At 46.7% G+C, this 21,025-nt stretch overlaps 1 protein-coding gene across 1 annotated transcript in view; it reads left to right on the top strand.

The window, feature by feature from the left end:
* Nucleotides 1–21,025, top strand: part of LOC126106100 (RAC serine/threonine-protein kinase) — a 715,375-nt gene that overhangs the window by 275,288 nt on the left and 419,062 nt on the right. The window contains exon 2 of the mRNA XM_049912348.1: nt 16,377–16,457. Within this exon, the coding sequence (XP_049768305.1) occupies nt 16,379–16,457 (79 nt within the window). The 5' untranslated portion in view covers nt 16,377–16,378. The remainder of the gene's footprint in view (nt 1–16,376; nt 16,458–21,025) is intronic.

The raw sequence follows: 21,025 nt of genomic DNA on the forward strand, positions 1-21,025 counted from the left end.
GAGGACCCAAGCCCGAACCTTGCGGCACCCCATTCGTGATTGTTCGCCAGTTTGAGAAATCACCAGTTTTTTGCATATTATGTGAACTGTTTATTTCGTGTTTTTTACACCACTATTGGTCTGTTCAGCCACCGGAAACACGTCCGTAAATTGACTTGAAATACTCACTCTTTGCAGGAAGCAGCTCTGCATACTCGGAATCAATTTGCGGCGACGACGACGACGAATAACATAATAATGAGAAAAATAAATCTGTTATTTCACATAATACTTTCACACTATTTTTTTCTTCTCTTCCTCTTTTTATATTATTTTATTTATTTGTTTGCTGTCTTTTCGGGAAAACCTTGCTCTCAAAGCTCTGCAATGGGAAATAGAGATTCTGAGCTCACCATATGGTTTATTGTAGGTGCTTAAGCCGTCGGCAAACGGACCGTCCATTCAATCGTCCAGCGAGCGCAGTTCGTGGCATCACAGCGTGGAATGGCACGTTGTCTAAAAGCGCAGAGCATTATTCAGCATGTCAGATATTCTGATCGTCGGCCTGTGAGGTGGAAGAGCGCCAGCCACGTCACGTGCACGCCGTCTCCCTTCGGTACAGAGTCGCGAGCCGCCATATTGGCTTTCTCTTGAAGCCCATATGGATACATGGATTTCCTGAGCACCAGAAAATTGAGTATCTCTCGAAAACCTGTCATTATTTGCACGATTCGTTGTAATAGAATGACTAGAAACGTCATATTCGTCGTTAAAGAATTATTGTAACTTGCGTATTGTGGCAGTATGCTGGTTGAAGACAACTGCACGTTGGGGATCCAATATAAACACATTGTTCCTGGTACAATTTGTTATAATTAAATTTTAGTTAGTAACACAGCTACGATTACAGATTTAAGGAGATGTAACATGCTAGGAATAGTCTACACCCACTTGTGGTCGGTTGAGCAGTGAGTAGCTTTATAGACACTTGACGAGAGGTGTGGCGTGGTGATGGTTCGTGTCCAGCTGTCTCCAGAATTAACCTTCGCGTCTTTAATCGGCCCTGATACTTTATTAGGTTAACATAAGTATATACTATAATATTCGATATTATACGTATACAGTACAGCTTGCACTACTTACAGCAAAAAAATTGCCCTTTCTTCTTTTAACTTTTCTGTTTCATACGTTGTAAAAATTCTGCTACTGAATGGGAATAGTGATCAAGTAACAACGACCGTAAGGTTTTGCCAAAAATTGTAAATGTTGAAATAATTTTAACTCGTGTGGAGGACTAGTGTAATATTGTATCGCACTATTAGTAATGGATCTTTTATAAGCTGATTCCCTTACTGACTGGACATTTTACTTTCCTTTTTGCCTCATAATGTGTTCATCGATATTGAAGTTGTTATTTGTGCGTATTATAGACAGAACAAGTAGACAAGCATGTAGACAAAGAAGAAATTTTACATTTTAATAGAACTAATATAGGAATTCTACTCCCGTCCATTTCGTAAACAGTGTGATTTCCGAGCCGCTGGAGAGCGTTGCGGTCGCGCATACCACGTTGGTGCCCACGTACCGTATGCACACGTAGCATCGTTTGTGAACGCTCAGCGGGGCGCTGAAACCGGTCGCTCAACGTCGACGTTCGAAAGCACGGTCTAACTGCCGACGACTTTACTCGCTCAGTTTCTCACGTTACCAAATGGAAGGTTGTCACACACAAAATTTAACCGAACGTCGTCGCTATGATCCTGATGATCTGAACGTATTACACTACTGGCCATTGAAATTGCTACACCACGAAGATGACGTGCTACAGACGCGAAATTTAACCGACAGGAAGAAGATGCTGTGATATGCAAACGATTACCTTTTCAGAGCATTCACACAAGGTTGGCGGCGGTGGCGACACCTACAACGTGCTGACATGAGGAAAGTTTCCAACCGATTTCTCATACACTTGACCGGCGTTGCCTGGTGAAACGTTGTTGTGATGCCTCGTGTAACGAGGAGAAATGCGTACCATCACGTTTCCGACTTTGATAAAGGTCGGATTGTAGCCTTTCGCGATTGCGGTTTTCGTATCGCGACATTTCTGCTCGCGTTGGTCGAAATCCAATGACTGTTAGCAAAATATGGAATCGGTGGGTTCAGGTGGGTAATACGGAACGCCGTGCTGGATCCCAACGGCCTCGTATTACTAGCAGTCGAGATGACAAGCATCTTATCCGCACGGCTGTAGCGGATCGTGCAGCCACGTCTCGTTCCCTGAGTCAACAGATGGGGACGTTTGCAAGACAACAACCATCTGCACGAACAGTTCGACGACGTTTGCAGCAGTATGGACTATCAGCTCGGACACCATGGCTGCGGTTACCCTAGACGCTGCATCACAGACAGGAGCGCCTGCGATGGTGTACTCAACGACGAACCTGGGTGCACGAATGAGAAAACGTCATTTTTCGGATGAATCCAGGTTGTGTTTACAGCATCGTGATGGTCTTATCCGTGTTTGGCGACACCGCGGTGAACGCACATTGGAAGCGTGTATTCGTCATCACCATACTTGCGTATCACCCGGCGTGATGGTATGGGGTGCCATTGGTTACACGTCTCGATCACCTCTTGCTCGCACTGTCGGCACTTTGAACAGTGGACGTTACATTTCAGATGTGTTACGACCCGTGGATCTACCGTTCATTCGATCCCTGTGAAACTCTACATTTCAGCAGGATAATGCACGACCGCATGTTGCAGGTCCTGTACGGGCCTTTCTGGATACTGAAAATGTTCGACTGCTGCCGTGGCCAGCACATTCTCCAGATCTCTTACTAATTGAAAATGTCTGGTCAATGGTGGCCGAGCAACTGACTCGTCACAATACGCCAGTCACTACTCTTGATGAACTGTGGTATCGCGTTGAAGCTGCATGGGCAGCTGTACCTGTACCTGTACACTCCATCCAAGCTCTGTTTGACTCAATGCCCAGGCGTTTCAAGGCCGTTATTACGGCCAGAGGTGGTTGTTCCGGGTACTGATTTCTCAGGATCTATGCACCAAAATTGCGTGAAAATGTAATCACATGTCAGTTCTAGTATGATATATTTGTCCAATGAATACCCGTTTATCATCTGCATTTCTTCTTGGTGTAGCAATTTTAATGGCCAGTAGTGTATATAGGTGTAGTAATCGCTGCTGAATATCTAACGATGAATAAATTAAAATGCGCATCACGTCAGGAATGAAGCGATTCCCTGGCTGGTGTTTGACTTTTAGCATTTCGACAGAGTCGCCCTGAATGGAGTAGTCCTGATTATTATCACAGAGGTCGCCTGTCTCCTGCATGAGTGCTAAATTTACAGTGAGTTGGCAAAACTCGTGGGATAGCGAATGCACCTATGCAAATGGCAGAGGTGTTGCATATACAAGGTGTAAGAGGACAGTGCAGTGGTGGAGCTGTCATTTGTTCTCTGGTGATCTATGTGAAAAGGTGTTCGACATGATTGCGGCTGCACGACGATAATTAATAGACTTTGAAGCGCGGAATGGTAGCTGGAGCTACAGGCATGGGAAGTTTTATTTCGGAAATCGCCAGGGGATTCAATATTTCGAGATCCACAGAGTCAAGAGCGTGCCAAAGAACACCAAATTTCAGGCATTACCTTGCGCCACGGACAACGCAGCTACCTTTGCGTAGATTTAGCAGTGCTAACAGACAAGCAAAAATGCTTGACATGACCGCAGAAACCAATGTTGGACGTGGGACTAACATCCGTTTGGACAGTGCTGCGAAATTTGGCGTTAATGGGCTGTGGCAGCAGATGAGGGGTGCGAGTGCCTTCGCTAGCAGCACTGCATCGTTCGCAGCACCTCCCCCGGGCTGGTGACCACGTTGTTTGGACCCCAGACGACTGGAAAATCTGTGCCCGGTGAGGTGAGCCCCGATTTCAGCTGGTAAGACCTGATGGTAGGGGTCGAGTGCGACGCAGACCCCACGAAGCCATCAACCCTAGCTGTCAACAAGGCAGTGTCCAAGCTAGGGCTGGCTCCATAATGGTGTAGTCTGCGTTTACATGGAATGGACTGGATCAGTGCTGTTTTTCTGGGGGAACCCTGAGGGATTCGTACCCCTAAACCTTTTCGTTGACAAAGTAATTTTTTTACGATGTTGAGAACTTGGAAGAGTGCCAAAGATTTATTTCACGGACGTAAATTTTTAATTTCATTTTTTGGTGTTGGTAATTGCAATACGAACGAAATCAGTGAAGTTTTTGGTGGGAAAAGCGATGCCATTAAGTGTTTCCAGCATTTCGAAGTTGCAGCAACCGTTCTCGACAACTGCATTGCCGGCAGCCAGGTCGACAAGCGTGTAGTGCCCTCGCCCGCCAATAGTGGGCGATGCTAGTGCTAAAGGGATAAGCGTGCGCTCAGAGCCGAGCTATGGATAGATGTCTCTACGGGCCCGCTACCATGAGCCTTCGCGATTCATTTCCGTCTTTGTTTTGTAGTTCTTCATTCGTTGGCGTTTGCCGTTCCGTTTGCTGTTTCATTTGAGGTGTATTACAGGACAATTGTAGTGTACGATACCGTTTTCTTTTATTGTTCAGGGGTTGATGGGAATCGCATGCTTCATTTAAGGTGATGTAAACTGAAGTGTTCGATACCAAATTCTCTTGTGTTTGCATGTTTCTCGGTATCGCCTACTTCATTTGAGTTGTAAAGTCAACTGAAGTGGCCGATACCTAGTTCGACATGTTGATGACGTCATGGCTAAAAGCAGAGGGGTGATATCGCATGCTTCGGTTTCGCTGGATTATATCCAATGTCGGAGTACCCTCAAACTTTTTTTTTTAGAAAAAAAGCACTGTACTGGATCCAATTAATGCACTTCACGTTCCAAGACAACAGTGAAATTTTTATGGATGACAATGCGCCATCTCACCGTGCCACTGCTGCCCGCGGTTGATTTGAAGAACGTGTTGGACGATTCGAGTGCATGGTTTGGCCACCCATATCGGCCGACTTGAATCCCATAGACCGTTTATGGGACATAATCGAGAGGTCAGTTCGTGCACAAAATCCGTCGCCTGCAACACTTTCACAATTATGGATGGCAGTAGAGGCAGCATGGCTCAGTATTTCTGCAGTTGACTTCCAGCGTCTTATTTAGTCCATGCCACGTCGAGCTCCTGAGGAGGTACGGAACAATATCTAGCTGGTATCAACCTCGATAACAGGCAAAAATCGCCGACATTTTCGATTCCCAAAATGGATGAACTGTCTAAATACATTATTAGCTTGGTGCGGAACCCTCAGTGCATGAGTCCTGTTCGCATTTGGCTAGGTTTTCCCTCGGTTTGCACCGAGCGAGGTGGCGCAGTGGTTAACACACATAAGACCCGCATTCTGGAGGACGACGGTTCAAACCCCCGTCCGGCCACCCTGATTTAGGTTTTCCGTGATTGCCTTACATCGCTTGAAGTAAATCCCGGGATGGGTCCTGTGAAAGGTCACAGCCGTTTTCCTTCCCCACCCTTCCCAAATCCGAAGAGACCGATGACCTCGCTGTTTGGTCCGCTCCCCCGAATCAACCAACCAACCTCGGTTTTCCTTTTCAACGAAATGGGTCACTGTGCGATGTGACGTGTGTTGCATGGCTCCTCGATAGCGCTGCAATTGTAATGGTCCGCAGTGTACGCCCGCCGCGTGGAGACGGTGCTAGTCGTCCGCATCACGTGTGGTCCCACCGCCTGCAGCTGCGCCGCGCCTCCGCCTCCGCCTCCTCTGACGCTGCTAAATGCGGTCCCAGCGCCGCCGCGACGGCACCATTTATTTCTGGGCCTCCTGTCGCGTCTCCTCCTCCGCTCCTGTCGTCTCGTCTCGCGCTTCGCCAGACCGGCGTGGGCGGCACCCACACACACTTGTTTACAGCCAGGCGCTGCCGCACCGCAGCGCTGCGACGGACGGCACACGCGAAATTATACAGGCTGTCTCAGATTAGGAGTTGTTCTCCGTAACTCAGAAAATAGTAAGTGGAAACAACAGTTTTGTTCATGAAACCTTGTCGCGTCATAATTCGAGTTATGTCGAAATGTTTCAAACAGATTCCTACTCGTCATCATTAGTCGAAGTCCAGAATGAGATTTTCACTCTGCAGCGGAATGTGCGCTGATATGAAACTTTCTGGCAGATTGAAACTGTGTGCCGGACCGACACTCGAACTCAGGACCTTTGCCTTTCGCGGGCAAGTGCTCTACCATCTGAGCTACCCAAGCAGGACTCGCGCCCCGTCCTCCCAGCTTCACTACTGCCAGTGCCTCGTCTCCTACCTTCTAAACTTTACAGAAGCTCTCCTGCGAGGCCGGCCGCGGTGGCCATACGGTTCTAGGCGCTTCAGTCCGGAACCGCGAGACTGCTACGGTCACAGGTTCGAATCCTGCCTCGGGCATGGATGTGTGTGGTGTCCTTAGGTTAGTTAGGTTTAAGTAGTTCTAAGTTCTAGGGGACTCATGACCTCAGATGTTAAGCCCCATAGTGCTCAGAGCCATTTGAACCATTTCTCCTGCGAAACTTGCAGAACTAGTATTCCTGAAAGAAAGGATATTGCGGAGACATGGCTTAGCCACAGCCTAGGGGATGTTTCCAGTATGAGGGTTTCACTCTGCAACGGAGTGTGCGCTGGTATAAAACTTCCTAGCGGATTAAAACTGTGTGCCGGACCGAGACTCGAACTCGGGACCTTTGCCTTTCGTGGGCAAGTGCTCTACCAACTGAGCTACCCAAGCACGACTCACGCCCCTCATGATCATCATCATCATCATTATCATCATTTGTGGCAGTGGTTAGAGTTGACCTGGAAAAAATTAGACTGTAACAAATGGGCTTTTGTAAGGGCGCTGATGATGGCGCAGTTGAGCGCCCCACAAACCAAACAGCATCATCATCTCTCAACTACAACAACTAAAAACATCTTTGTAACTGTTTGTTTTTGTAAGTTATCTCGATATGTATAGTGCATTGAAAGTTTTGTGTGATGTTTAACATGTGTGAGACACTGCAAGTACAAGTTCGACCATATTTCGCCACTAAGTAGATATAAAAATTGATAAGTAACGAAGAATTGCGCGTTTTTTTGTACATTGCTGTGAAGTCAACAAAACGAAACAGAACCTCACAGATCCAAAAATTGCGTGTTAAAAAGAGAAAGCACATTTGAAAATGGAATTATTTCCGAAACGCTTCGAGTAAAATATGAATAAAGTAAAATCGTGACTGGCAGGCGGAAAGTTCTTATAAACAAACCCATTGCCAAATGGTTCAAATGGCTCTGAGCACTATGGGACTCAACATCTGAGGTCATCGGTCCCCTACAACTTAGAACTAATTAAACCTAACTAACCGAAGGACATCATACACATCCATGTCCGAGGCAAGATGCGAACGTGCGACCGTAGCGGTCGCGCGGTTCCAGACTGAAGCGCCTAGAACCGCTCGGCCACATCGGCCGGCAAACCCATTGACAGTCAGGTTGGTATCCCAACAGTCTCCGGGGCGTCTACGCACTGAAATCTCACTGACTGGAGTACAATTGTGTTCTGTGATTAGACCTGCTTCGAACTGAGCTCCGATGACCAGCGGTGTCTGGAGAGGCCGCAAAGCGCAGGGGATTCCGAGCTGACATTGGTCCGCCATACGGACCGACAGCCAGGGCTGATGCTCTGGGGTTCCACTTCATTTCATAGCAGGACCACCCTGGTTGTCATTCGCATTGACCTTACAGCACGGCAGTACTCGACGATATTACAGGCCCCGTTTTGTCGCCGTTCTCCGCAAGCCTTCCTGGGTTTACATTTGAGCAACACAGGCTCCGTCCACACACGGCGGGAGAGTTTCTACTGCTTGTCTTTGTGCTTGGCAAACCTTACCTTGGCCAGCAAGGTCGCCGGGTCTTTCCCCAACTAATAACGTTTGAAAATTATGGGCAGGGTCCTCGAAGCATCTCGGGATTTCGACGATCTAACACGCCAATTCGAGACAAGTTGGCATGGTATCTCTCAGGAGGATACTCAGCGACTCTATCAATCAGTGTCAAACCGAATAAGGATTTGAATAAGTGCCAGAGGTCGACCAACGCGTTACTGACTTGTTCATTTTATGAAGCTCTTTCCCTAGAAGAAATCAACCAATTTTTTCTAAAATTGTCTGTAAATGTACTTCACATTTGCCGATTTCCGGCACCATTTGAATAATGTCTTCCTCGTGCTTCTTTTTTTGTCCTATAGTGTTGTTTTACTTCTCCTTACATTATTTATCAGCTCTCTGTCTCCATAGCTGAGGTCGTCTCCGCATTGGCCATACCAGGCTGACCCATGGTTTTCTTTTGCGCGATGAGCCACCCCCACTTTGTGGTTGTGGAGCCTTCCAGTCAGTAGCCCACATTTTGGTTGAATTCCCCCTTCTTTTGGCTCTGCGTGCTAAGTATAGGCTCCCCCACACTTTACCTTTGATGTTGGCTGACGATTCCCGGATGGTCTCTCTGGTTCTCGGTTTCCTCAGGGGAAAGTGGTTTTTATTCTCAGTTTTAAGGTTTTTACTCTCTCTCTCTCTGGTGTTGGGGCAGGGCGGTGAGTGTTTGGGTGTCTCCCACGGTAAGCCGTGTTTGGAGATTCCCGATTCACCTCCCTGACAGAGATCTTCTTTTCTTCCCCTTTTACTCTGTTTTTACCTTTTTTTTAAGGATTGGTTAGTCTCCTTTTCCCATACGTATTCCTACATTCTAGCGGTTGCACCTTTTAAATCACATGTGGTCTTGCCTATGCTGCTTCAGCATAGTGTTGGGTTCGTTCTCTTGCCGACTTCCCTCATTTTGTTTTTTACCAATGACAAAATGACTGCCCTTTTACGTTTTTCCCTTTTTCCGTTTTATTGTTCTGACTTTACTGAGATGTCCCATTAGCGGAATGGAGCATATTTGAAACAAGGGACTGATGACCTTGCTGTTTGGTCCCTTAAACCTCAAACAACCAACCAACCATCCATAGCTGAGTGGTAGCGTGGCAGAACGCCATGCGAGGGGCCCAGTTTTGATTCCCGGCCGGAGAAGAGATATTCTACGCATAGGGACCGGCTGTTGTGTTGTCTTCATCATTTCATCCTCATCGACAAGCAAGTCGCAGAAGTGGCAGCAAATAATCAGACTTGCGCCAAGCGACTGGTCTACCCGACAGGAGACCTAGCCACAAGCAAAGTTCATATTTATATGCCCTGAAGCGCCAGAGAAACTTGTATAGGCATGCGTACTCAAATACGGAGATATGTAAACAGGTAGAATACGGCGCTGCAGTCGCCAACGCCTATATGACAGGTGTCTGGCGCAGTTGTTAATCGGTTACTGCTGATACAATGGCCAGCTATCAAGATTTAAGTGACTTTGAACAAAGTGTTATGGCAGGCGCACGAGCGATGGGGCACAGCATCTCCGAGGTAGCGATGAAGTGGGGATTTTCCCGTACGACCATTTCACGGGTGTACAGTACCAGAAATCCGGAAAAATATGAGATCTCAGACATGGCTCATCATCATCATCATCATTTAAGACTGATTATGCATTTCAGCGTTCAGTCTGAAGCATAGCCCCCCTTATACAGTTCCTCCATGATCCCGTATTCAGTGCTAACATTGGTGCCTCTTCTGATGTTATACCTATTACTTCAAAATCATTCTTAACCGAATCCAGGTACCTTCTCCTCGGCCTGCCCCGACTCCTCCTACCCTCTACTGCTGAACCCATGAGTCTCTTGGGTAACCTTGCTTCTCCCATGCGTGTAACATGACCCCACCATCTAAGCCTGTTCGCCCTGACTGCTACATCTATAGAGTTCATTCCCAGTTTTTCTTTGATTTCCTCATTGTGGACACCCTCCTGCCATTGTTCCCATCGTCTAGTACCTGCAATCATCCTAGCTACTTTCATATCCGTAACCTGAACCTTGTTGATAAGGTAACCTGAATCCACCCAGCTTTCGCTCTCATATAACAAAGTTGGTCGAAAGATTGAACAGTGCACAGATAACTTAGTCTCGGTACTGACTTCCTTCTTGCAGAAGAGAGTAGATCGTAGCTGAGCGCTCACTGCATTAGCTTTGCTACACTTCGCTTCCAGTTCTTTCACTATGTTGCCATCCTGTGAGAATATGCATCCTAAGTACTTGAAACCGTCCACCTGTTCTAACTTTGTTCCTCCTATTTGGCACTCAATCCGTTTATATTTCTTTCCCACTGACATTACTTTCGTTTTGGAGATGCTAATCTTCATACCATAGTCCTTACATTTCTGATCTAGCTCTGAAATATTACTTTGCAAACTTTCAGTCGAATCTGCCATCACAACTAAGTCATCCGCATATGCAAGACTGCTTATGTTGTGTTCACATATCTTAATCTCACCCAGCCAGTCTATTGTTTTCAACATATGATCCATAAATAACATGAACAACAGTGGAGACAGGTTGTGGCCGGAAATGATTCTGCAAGAACGTGGCCAACGAAGGTTGAAGAGAATCGTTCAACGTGGCAGAAGTGCAACACTTCTGCGAAGTGCTGCAGATTTCGATGCTGGGCCATCAACAAGTGCCAGCGCGCGAAGCGTTCAACGAAACATCATGGATGTGGGCTTTGAGAACTGAAGGTCGAATCGTATGCCGTTGATGATTGCACAACACAAAGGTTTACGCCTCGCCTGAGCTCGTCAACACCGACACTGGATTGTTGATAACTGGAAACATGTTGCCTGGTCGGGCGAATCTCGTTTCAAATTGTATCGAGTGGATGGACCTGTACTGGTATGGAGACAACCTCATGAATATGTGGATCCTGCATGCCAGCAGGGGACTGTTCAAGCTGGTGGAGGCTCTGTAATGGTGTGGGTCGTGCGCAGTTGGAGTGATACGTGACCCCTGACACGTTTAGATACGACTCTGGCAGGTGACACCTACGTGAGAATCCTGTCTGATCACCTGCATCCATTCACGTCCATTGTGCATTTCGACGGACTTGAGCAATTCCAGCAGTACAGTGCGACACCCCACACGTCCAGAATTGCTAGAGAGCGGCTCCAGGTGAGTTTAAATACTTCCGCTGGCCACCAAACTCCCCAGACATGAACATTATTGAGCATATTTGGGATGCCTTGCAACGTTCTGTTTAGAAATCTCCACCCCCTCGTACTCCTACTGATTTATCGACAGCCCTGCAGGATTCATGGTGTCAGTTACCTCCAGCACTGCTTCAGACATTAGTCTAGCCCAGGCCACGTCGTGTTGCGGCGCTGCTACGGCTCTCGAGGGGTCCCTAAACGATATTAGGCGGGTGGGCCAGTTCCTTTGGGTCTTCAGTGCATATTTCTCAGCTCTGGCATCAGTACTGGTTTCATTGTGTCGATATTAACACCCGTACGCGTGTTAATAATCCGATCAAATTTCTAGTGGATGTCATTATTTCTGGAAGAACTACCTTTTGACCGAAGGACTGAATATTATGCCATGTAGTTCTTTAACCCTAAGCAGAGAGAGAGAGAGAGAGAGAGAGAGAGAGAGAGAGTTTGGTGGTGTGTGTTTTGAACCGGAGCCTGCCGTTGGATATGGTCGACCTTGCAGCAGCTAAGCTTTCAACGAAAAGCGTGGCATTTGTTTTGCTCTGCTGTCATCTCCTGCACGCGGGGCTGTCTGATGCGGGTTAAGTGCAGAGTGGGAGGGGAGGTGTGGAAGAGAAGAGCAACAGGGCAGCGCGGGGATCAAGACGGAGGGTGGGGGAGGGGAGATCGGTGGTGGTGGGGGGGGCGGTGTTTGTCATTCCGGACAGGCCGTTCACCTCTCCAGGCGAGGCGCCTCTGCGCCAACCCCGACACAGCGGCCGCTCTGACTCACTGGCCACGTTATTCACTGCCAACACTCACAGCGTAGCAGCCGCCGCGGATCTAGCTGGGCTTTCGTGGGGCTCGGGACCTCTCCCTCTCCATCCCCATCCCTCCAACACCCCAAAAAATAAGCTGAAGTGCTGGAATGTTACTTGCGTCATTTTTCGGAGAGTCCGTGTCTTCGCGCGAGATCGATCTTTCCGCAACATGCGGCGCGCTAAAGAAATGAAGAGCTTCCTTAGTCAAGACTGTGTATTAACGTTCTTGGTAATGTTGCGTTTTCGCTGAAGTAAACTGGCCCATTACGTGAGACATGATTCCACAGCAACGGATGCCTTGTTTTCTGTTTGCAAGTTGGGCTGTTTGTAGTTGTTATGTTGACCATCGTGGTAGACTGATGACCTCAGATGTTAAGTCCCATAGTGCTTAGAGCCATTTGAACCGACAAACTCCAGGAACAGATTTCTGGCTAGAAGTGGAGGAGAAAAGGTCCTGTGAACATGTGTCCGTAAATGCATCTTTGCCTCGGTAGAAGGCGCTGACGAATCAGTTCATCTGGCCACGTGCCGTGTGTGCCTTGCGTGTTGGCGCGATGTGTGATTGACGCAGCGAAGCAGAAAAAATGGTACGGTATTACGAGGTACATTCAAGTTCTAAGGCCTCCGATTTTTTTTCTAATTAACGACTCACCCGAAATCGATGAAACTGGCGTTACTTCTCGACGTAATCGCCCTGCAGACGTACACATTTTTCACAACGCTGACGCCATGATTCCATGGTAGCGGTGAAGGCTACTTTAGGAGTCTGTTTTGACCACTGGAAAATCGCTGAGGCAATAGCAGCACGGCTGGTGAATGTTCGGCCGCGGAGAGTATCTTTCATTGTTGGAAAAAGCCAAAAGTCACAAGGAGCCAGGTCAGGTGAGTAGGGTGCATGAGGAATCACTTCAAAGATGTTATCACGAAGAAACTGTTGCGTAACGTTAGCTCGATGTGCGGGTGCGTAGTCTTGGTGAAACAGCACACGCGCAGCCCTTCCCGGACGTTTTTGTTGCAGTGCAGGAAGGAATTTGTTCTTCAAAACATTTTCGTAGGATGTACCTGTTACCGTAGTGCCCTTTGGAACGCAATGGGTAAGGATTACGCCCTCGCTGTCCCAGAACATGGACACCATCATTTTTTCAGCACTGGCGGTTACCCGAAATTTTTTTGGTGGCGGTGAATCTGTGTACTTCCATTGAGCTGACTGGCGTTTTGTTTCTGGATTGAAGAATGGCATCCACGTCTCATCCATTGTCACAACCGACGAAAAGAAAGTCCCATTCATGCTGTCGTTGCGCGTCAACATTGCTTGGCAACATGCCACACGGGCACCCATGTGGTCGTCCGTCAGCATTCGTGGCACCCACCTGGATGACACTTTTCGCATTTTCAGGTCGTCATGGAGGATTGTGTGCACAGAACCCACAGAAATGCCAACTCTGGAGGCGATCTGTTCAACAGTCATTCGGCGATCCCCCAAAACAATTCTCTCCACTTTCTCGATCATGTCGTCAGACCGGCTTGTGCGAGCCCGAGGTTGTTTCGGTTTGTTGTCACACAATGTTCTGCCTTGATTAAACTGTTGCACCCACGAACGCACTTTCGACACATCCATAACTCCATCACCACATGTCTCCTTCAACTGTCGATGAATTTCAGTTGGTTTCACACCACGCAAATTTAGAAAACGAATGATTGCATGCTGTTCATGTAAGGAAAACGTCGCCATTTTAAGTATTTAAAACAGTTCTCATTCTCGCCGCTGGCGGTAAAATTCCATCTGCCGTACGGTGCTGCCATCTCTGGGACGTATTGACAATGAACGTGGCCTCATTTTAAAACAATGCGCATGTTTCTATCTCTTTCCTGTCCGGAGAAAAAATTTTGGAGGCCTTAGAACTTGAATGCACCTCGTAATATCGGGACCAAGCCAAGATGCTGTTTCTGTGCGGCCAAGCAGATGGAAACGGTCGAGAAGTACACTCACAAACACCATCCACGTCACACAACATATCAAGACGTTTTTGGGCGTTTGTGTGATCATAAGTGTTCAGTCAAACGAATGGGCTGAGTGGCGGCGGTCTGCACATGTACCAGATCTGGAGGACCGGGTTCTACGGGATACTGGGATGAATCCTAGTACTCAGACGAAGCCAAGTACAAGCTCAAGGCAAGTGGTCCGCCAGCATGGTGTAAGCGAAAGAGTACGATAATCCATGGTGTGTCACGAGAACGCGCGCATTTCATTCCGTAGAGGCCGCTTTGAACATCTGTTGTGACATGGATGCGATGGAGCATAGGTTCGTCGTACGTCCCACATTGATTTCTGCGGTTATTGCACGCAGTGTTGCTTGTCTGTTAGCACTGACAGCACGCCGCTGCTCTCGGTCATTAAGTGAAAGCCGTCGCCTATTGCATTGGCCGTAGTGGGAGGTAATGCCTGAAATTCGGTATTCTTGGCATGCTCTTGACACTGTGGATCTCGGAATGTTGAATTAACGAACGATTTTCGAAATGGAATGTCTCATACATCTACCTCCAACTACGATTTCGCGTTGAAAGTCTTTTAATTCCCGTCGTGCTGGTCTAATGACGTCGAAAACCTTTTCGCTAGACTATCCTGAGTGCAAATGTCAGCTGCGCCAATGCATTGTGCCTAATTCTTCGCTGGCACAGGGAATTTTTTCCAGACAGATTGAAATACGCAATTGTCAAACCTCTTCATAAGGAAGGGGACAAGAGTGACTTAAATAATTATAGAGCAGTCTCATTGCTGACTTTATTTTCTAAAATATTCGTAAAAGTTATGTATTCAAGAGTAGTCTCACATTTAAGTGAAAATAATTTACTCAGCATGTTACAGTTCGGATTCCAGAAGGGTTACTCGACTGAGAATGCTATCTACACATTTACCCATCAAGTAGTAGAAGCCCTAAATAACAAATTATAGCCAGTTGGTATTTTTTGTGATCTTCCCAAGGCATTTGACTGTGTGGGATTATGTCACACTCTTGGAAAAACTCAGGTTTTATGGAATTGAAGGCTATACACACAGCTGGTTTGAATCATCCTTAATGAACAGAAAGGAAAAAGTTGTGCTGAATAACACGAATAATGTTGGGAGGGTGAATGGGGAGCTATCACAAAAGGAGTCCCACATGGTTCAGTTTTAGGTCCTCTGCTGTTCCTTATTCATGTGAATGACCTCCCACTTAATGTTCAGGAAGACGAAACGAGTGTTATAATAAATCCCATTTCAGAAAAAGCAGGTGAAGATATTGTTAAGAATGTCTTTCAAAGAATTATTAAGTGATTCTCAGAGAATGGACTAGCCCTTAATTTTGAAAAAAAAAAAACACTATATCCAGTTCTGTACACCTAATAGAGTCATACCGACAGTTGATGTAGCATATGGACAGGGCTCATTTAACAGGGTAGATTTCTCCAAATTTTTGGGTGTTCACATTGATGACAACTTGAAATGGAAGAAGCATATTATTGAGCTTCTCTAACAATTAAGTTCAGCTTCTTTCGATCTTCGTATAATCTCTAGTCTTGGTAATAAACAGATCAGCCTCCAAACGTACTGTGCATATTTCCACTCAATAATGTATTATGGAATAGTTTTCTGGGGTAACTCACCATTTAAAGTATTGATTGCACAAAAGAGAGCAGTGAGAATAATTAGTGGTGTTCACCCAAGGAGTTAGGTATTTTAACTGCACCATCAGAGTACATATATTCGCTAATGAAATTCGTCATAAATAATCCATCTCAGTTTGAGGAGAACCCTGATGTCCATACGTACAGCACTAGAGGAAAACATGACCTTTCCTATCCGTTAAAGAAGCTGTCAGTTGCTCAAAAAGGAGTACATTCTTCAGCAACAAAAATCTTTGATCATTTGCCCAACAACATAAAGTGTCTGGCAGGTAGCAGATCAGGTTTTAAATGTAGCTTAAAGTCATTTCTTTTGAACAACTTCTATTCCCTGGATGATTTTCTGTGATTCAGAACTGTTAAAAAAAAAAAAAAAGATTTTTCCTCTGAATGTAGTTGGATGTGTAGAACTAAAAATTTCAGTAATATTAATATTAGCAGTATTCATGTAAATATATATATCTTGTAATCTGACTTGTTCCACATCATATCGATAAAATAATCGTCAAAATGATCTACGGAACATGTCATTACTAAAACTAAACTTGATACCTTGTGTATACGATACTACTGTCATCTGTGTATGTGCATATGTGAATCCCATGACTTCAGTCAGCTCAGTGTAAGGCTCCTGGATACACAAGAAGTCGATCCCCATTTCTCGCAATCTCTCTCTAAGTTCGGACATCAGAAATTTTGGAGGTTAACGTGATAGCAATGTAAAGTCATGCTAATGGTCCGTCCCTAACGCCAGCGTGTGCCGTGTGTTGCAGACATGGCGGAGGTGTCGCCGCCTCCATCTTCGGCGCCCACCACAGCCAACATCGTCAAGGAGGGGTGGCTCTTCAAGAGGGGTGAGTACCTGTACTGTCGCCTATCACTTACAAGGTAATGAGGACACCTGGCAAGAGGGCGTGTGGTGGAGCGATGCTGTCGTAGCAGTACGAGAGCGTGCCTTTCCCCAAACAAATCATAAAACTTATTTGATACTTAATATATTGCGTAAACTGTCCTTTTTTGTACGCCACAAATAACGTACGCCGTCGACGATTCAGTTTATTGCTGAAGCAGATCAGACGTCGTAAGATCTGTTCTGTCAGATAGAAAAAATTAAAAAAAAAAAAAAAACAGAAGCGAACATTTTGAAATGTAGCATCGAAGGGTGTTGGTAATTAGGTGGGCTGATAAGATTTGAAATGAGGGTATTCACCTCACGATAGGCGAGGAGATGTTGGGACCTTTCCGTAAGTGGACTGCTGCCAGCGCCACCGTGCCACGACCGCAGGTCAGATGCACCGCATGGTCATACCCCGAGGTGATTTAAACCCGCAAACCGCCCACCAGAGCGTTGTTTCACCATGTATCAGCATTATCCTTAATTTATGAGCATGAGTGTATTATCATCATCTTCTGTACCTCCCTGCTGGTCTACACATGATGTGGGGTAACACTCTCCAGGCGTTCGATAGACGCAAACCTTTCCATTGTATTGCCACAGGGTGTATCTTGGTTTATCACTCCAAACCGGCCGTTTCGAGTCTTCCACTGTCTAGTGCCGTCTCTCTCTAGACGACGTCAAGCTTAGTTTAGCACTGACTCCAGCAATGACTGCTCGAACATTGTATTACATTCTTTTCAACTACATAAGCGCAATCACTGTGCGAGCTGGACTACTGATATTAGTTTAGAAGTGAAGAGTGATTCCTTCTGCTGAGTTCGTACGATTTTTATTTTTTTTTTTTTTTTATAACCACCCTCTGCAATGCTCGATGGACCCCCTGTCACTATATGAGACCTCCGTTGTCTTCGTTTATCAGTGATAGTTTCTTCGTGTTTCCAATTCAAAGGTCCAGCTGGGCAGCTTTAGAAGGGGTGAAATGTCCCTGGTGGATCTGTTACTCAGGTGACATCCAATGATTACACCATGTTCGAAGGCATTTCGCTCTCCTGAGAGACCCACTTAGCTGACCTTGCTTGCCTAACATATGCTTTGCCTAATATATGATGACAAGCAGATAGAAGAAGTGGGCAGTGTTAAGTTCTTGGAATTGAGCTTGATAATACCAGAATGAGATTTTCACTCTGCAGCGGAGTGTGCGCTGATATGAAACTTCCTGGCAGATTAAAACTGTGTGCCCGACCGAGACTCGAACTCGGGACCTTTGCCTTTCGCGGGCAAGTGCTCTACCAACTTTTTTTTTTATTTTTTTCTTTTTTTCAACTTTCTTTTTTTTTTGTTTTTTTTTCTTTTTTCTTTTTTAATTTTTTTTAAGTGTTCTACTAATTATTTTTTTTTGTTTTAGAAAACAAATAAAAACCTCTTGGGTATGAAAATAAAAGACGACGTTCTTCATAAAATAACACAATATTCTTTGAAAACGTAAAACATAAAAGGTAGCTATATTTCCGCAACGGCCTTCTTTTGTATTTTTATGTTTTTTGTTAACATAAATGAGTATACAGTCTCACCATCAGCAGCAATTTTTTTTTTTTTTTTTTTTTTTTTTTTTTTTTTTTTTTTTTTTTTTTTGGGAGCACAAGAGAAAGAAAACAAATAGGCTGCAGATAGAGAGCTATGTGTGAAAAGGATAAACATGTGTAAGGAGAAAAAAAACTTAGAAGAGGAGGAGAAAAGAGAAGTGAAATAAAATAGGAATACTTTCCGCGCCATGCTCCACTTTGGCGCGCCATTAGAACAAAATGCATTCTATCATTGACCATTGAAGGGGAACGTGGGATCGTCCAGTCTTGGCTGGCACGGTTCGTTCAGATTCCAGCTTTGAGGCGGGTTGGTGAAAATGCTCTGTAAATAGTTCGCGAAAGTGGCCCGATAGTGTCGATGCCGGCGAAGGGTGTGGTGATGTACGTGGAGGCGTGTCCAAAAGTCCGCCGGATCGACAATGTCGTCCCGGAAGAGGTAGTTGACAGCCATGCCACTGATCCATGTGATGGCGTGCCACTTAGCCGATGGAAAGTAGGTCGTGTCGGGATATATCATCATTGTGGGAGAAACGTGATGTGGTGGTACTCGGAGGTAGAAAGCCACAATCTTCTGTACGAGGGTCCAGACAGCTGCTGCTGGCCCACACTCAAAACGATGTAAATCGGTATCTTCGACATTGCACTTGAGGCACAGGGGTGAGTCCACCAGTGCGATGCGATGCAGTTTCTGTCTTGTAGTATACTTGCCGTTGACGAGAAGGTACCACATAGAGGTGGTGTCAGTGGTGTGATACGGTTGGTGGATCGTTTTCCAAACTGTATGCCATGAAACCTGTGGGTGACGTGTTTCGACGGGGTTGCGGGGTGGAGACTTTCGGAGAAGGCGGTAGATGTCGCGGGTGGTCGGCTTCCTGGTCCTGGGGAGCTCGGTGCATATGTAGCTGTACTCCAAAAAGAAACGGCCGATGTGTGACATCGGAGGTGGGATGTGTGCCAAAGACGTCGGTGGGCGTCTCGAAACAGGTGCGAGCTCGGTGGTCAACATTCCAGTAAAACTAGCATTTTGGCTTTTCCATAACCGGAGCATAGTATTGGTGTAAAGTGCCGTAGTCCTGGCTCTCACATTAACCAGATCGAGGCCACCATCCCGCTTCGGTAAGGTGAGAGCTTCATACTGGACTTTGAAGATGTGTCCAGAACAAATGAAATAGCCGAATGCCGCCTGTAACCTGGCCGCCATTGTCGCAGTGATGGGCAGAATCTGCGCTATATGGGGTATCCGAGCCGCCAGATGGGTATTGACGAAGGTGACTCTCTGGCACATATTCAACGGGCGTAGTATGTGATTTTGTATGTTGGCCCGGATGCGTTGCAGCAGCGCCCGAAAATTAATCGCCGAGGTGCGGCGAATGTCTCGGGTGTACACCAATCCGAGACAACAAAGGGTATCCACCAGTTGAAATGGAACTACGCTGTCTGCGGGAAGGCCGCGGCCGATCTTCATGGCGCATGATTTTGCCACGTTCATAACGCTCCCTGCCCCTGCACTGTAACGGGTAATCCACTGCATCGCAGCTTGTACGTCAGCCGCTGAACGTACGACGAGGGCCAAGTCGTCCGCATAAGCTCGGCAGCGGAAAATATGATCCCGGAGTGGAATACCTGTCAAACGTCGCCGTAATCCGCAAATGAGTGGTTCCATCGCAATGGCATAAAGCACCGTCGACAATGGACAACCCTGCCGTACTGATCGTTCAATCCGTATAGGTTCCGTAAGTCTGCCGTTGACGAGAAGTCTGGACGTTGCTCCACGAAGGAGCCGCATAATCACCTGCGTGAACGTCGGGGGAATTGCCATTCGGTCCATCACTGCGTTGAGGAATGCATGATTGACGCGGTCAAACGCTTGTTTGAAGTCGATGGAGATTAAAGCGCCTGGCAGTCGCGAGTGTGTTGCCACAGCGATCACATCGCGATATTCACTGAGGGCTGTCTGTATATTACGATCGCCGCCTAAGGATGTTTGTTCGTGGGAAACAATGTCCCGTAAGACACGTTTGAGTCGCACTGCTAGAAGGCGTGTGAAAATCTTGAAGTCCGAATTGAGTAACGTGATCGGCCGATAACTGTCGAGTCGTGTTCCTCCTGCGGGTTTCGGGACTGGTACAAGTAAGCCTTCCATGAACATTGGTGGCGGGTTCGCCGCGCCGGACAAAAGTTCCCAGTACATGTCCCTCCATCGTGGCATCATCAAATCTTGGAAGGTTCTGTAAAATTCGAGAGGTAAACCATCCGGGCCGGGAGATCGATTCAGAGACCCCTTGGCCACAGCGCCTTGGACGTCGTCGGTGGTCACTTCAGCAGTCAGGAGGGTTGCAGCTGCTGCGTTTAGAGTACCAAGTGTCTCCTGGGCAACCTCAGCAATTGCCTCTGCACCGGCAGGTACTTCTTGATAGAAAAGTCTATAGTGCGTTGTGAATGCATCCGCAATGGTAGCTTGCGAAGTCAGCCGTCGTCCATCAGGTAAGTCTAAAGTTGTCATTAAAGCCTGTCGGCGTCGACGAACATTTTGAACAATATGATGCAAAGAAGGTTCTTCACCGTTAATCCTGTCTTGGCTGCGGGCTCGTACAATGGCTCCCTCTAGACGGCATCTGGTCAAGGATAAAATCTTTGCCTTGATGCGTTGAGCTTCTTGGAGGCGATCCGGGGATGGAGGATGATCCATGAGTTCACGTAGAGCGCTATAGTAGAAATCAGTTGTATGGTGATTCCACCTGGCTTTGTCTCTGCCATAGCGTGTCAATGTGCGTCGGATGGCCGGTTTGGCGCACAGCAACCACCACTGCAGTGTGGTCTCGTAACGCATAATGCGTCGAACACAGGTGTGCCACGTGTCGGTGACCTGTTGTCGACATTCAGGGTCCCGCAGTAGCGCGACATTTAGTTTCCAAGGTCCTGCACTGCGCCATATAGATTG

This window comes from Schistocerca cancellata, chromosome 10 (genome assembly GCF_023864275.1).
Source record: "Schistocerca cancellata isolate TAMUIC-IGC-003103 chromosome 10, iqSchCanc2.1, whole genome shotgun sequence".
In the NCBI taxonomy this organism is placed as follows: Eukaryota; Metazoa; Arthropoda; class Insecta; order Orthoptera; family Acrididae; genus Schistocerca; species Schistocerca cancellata.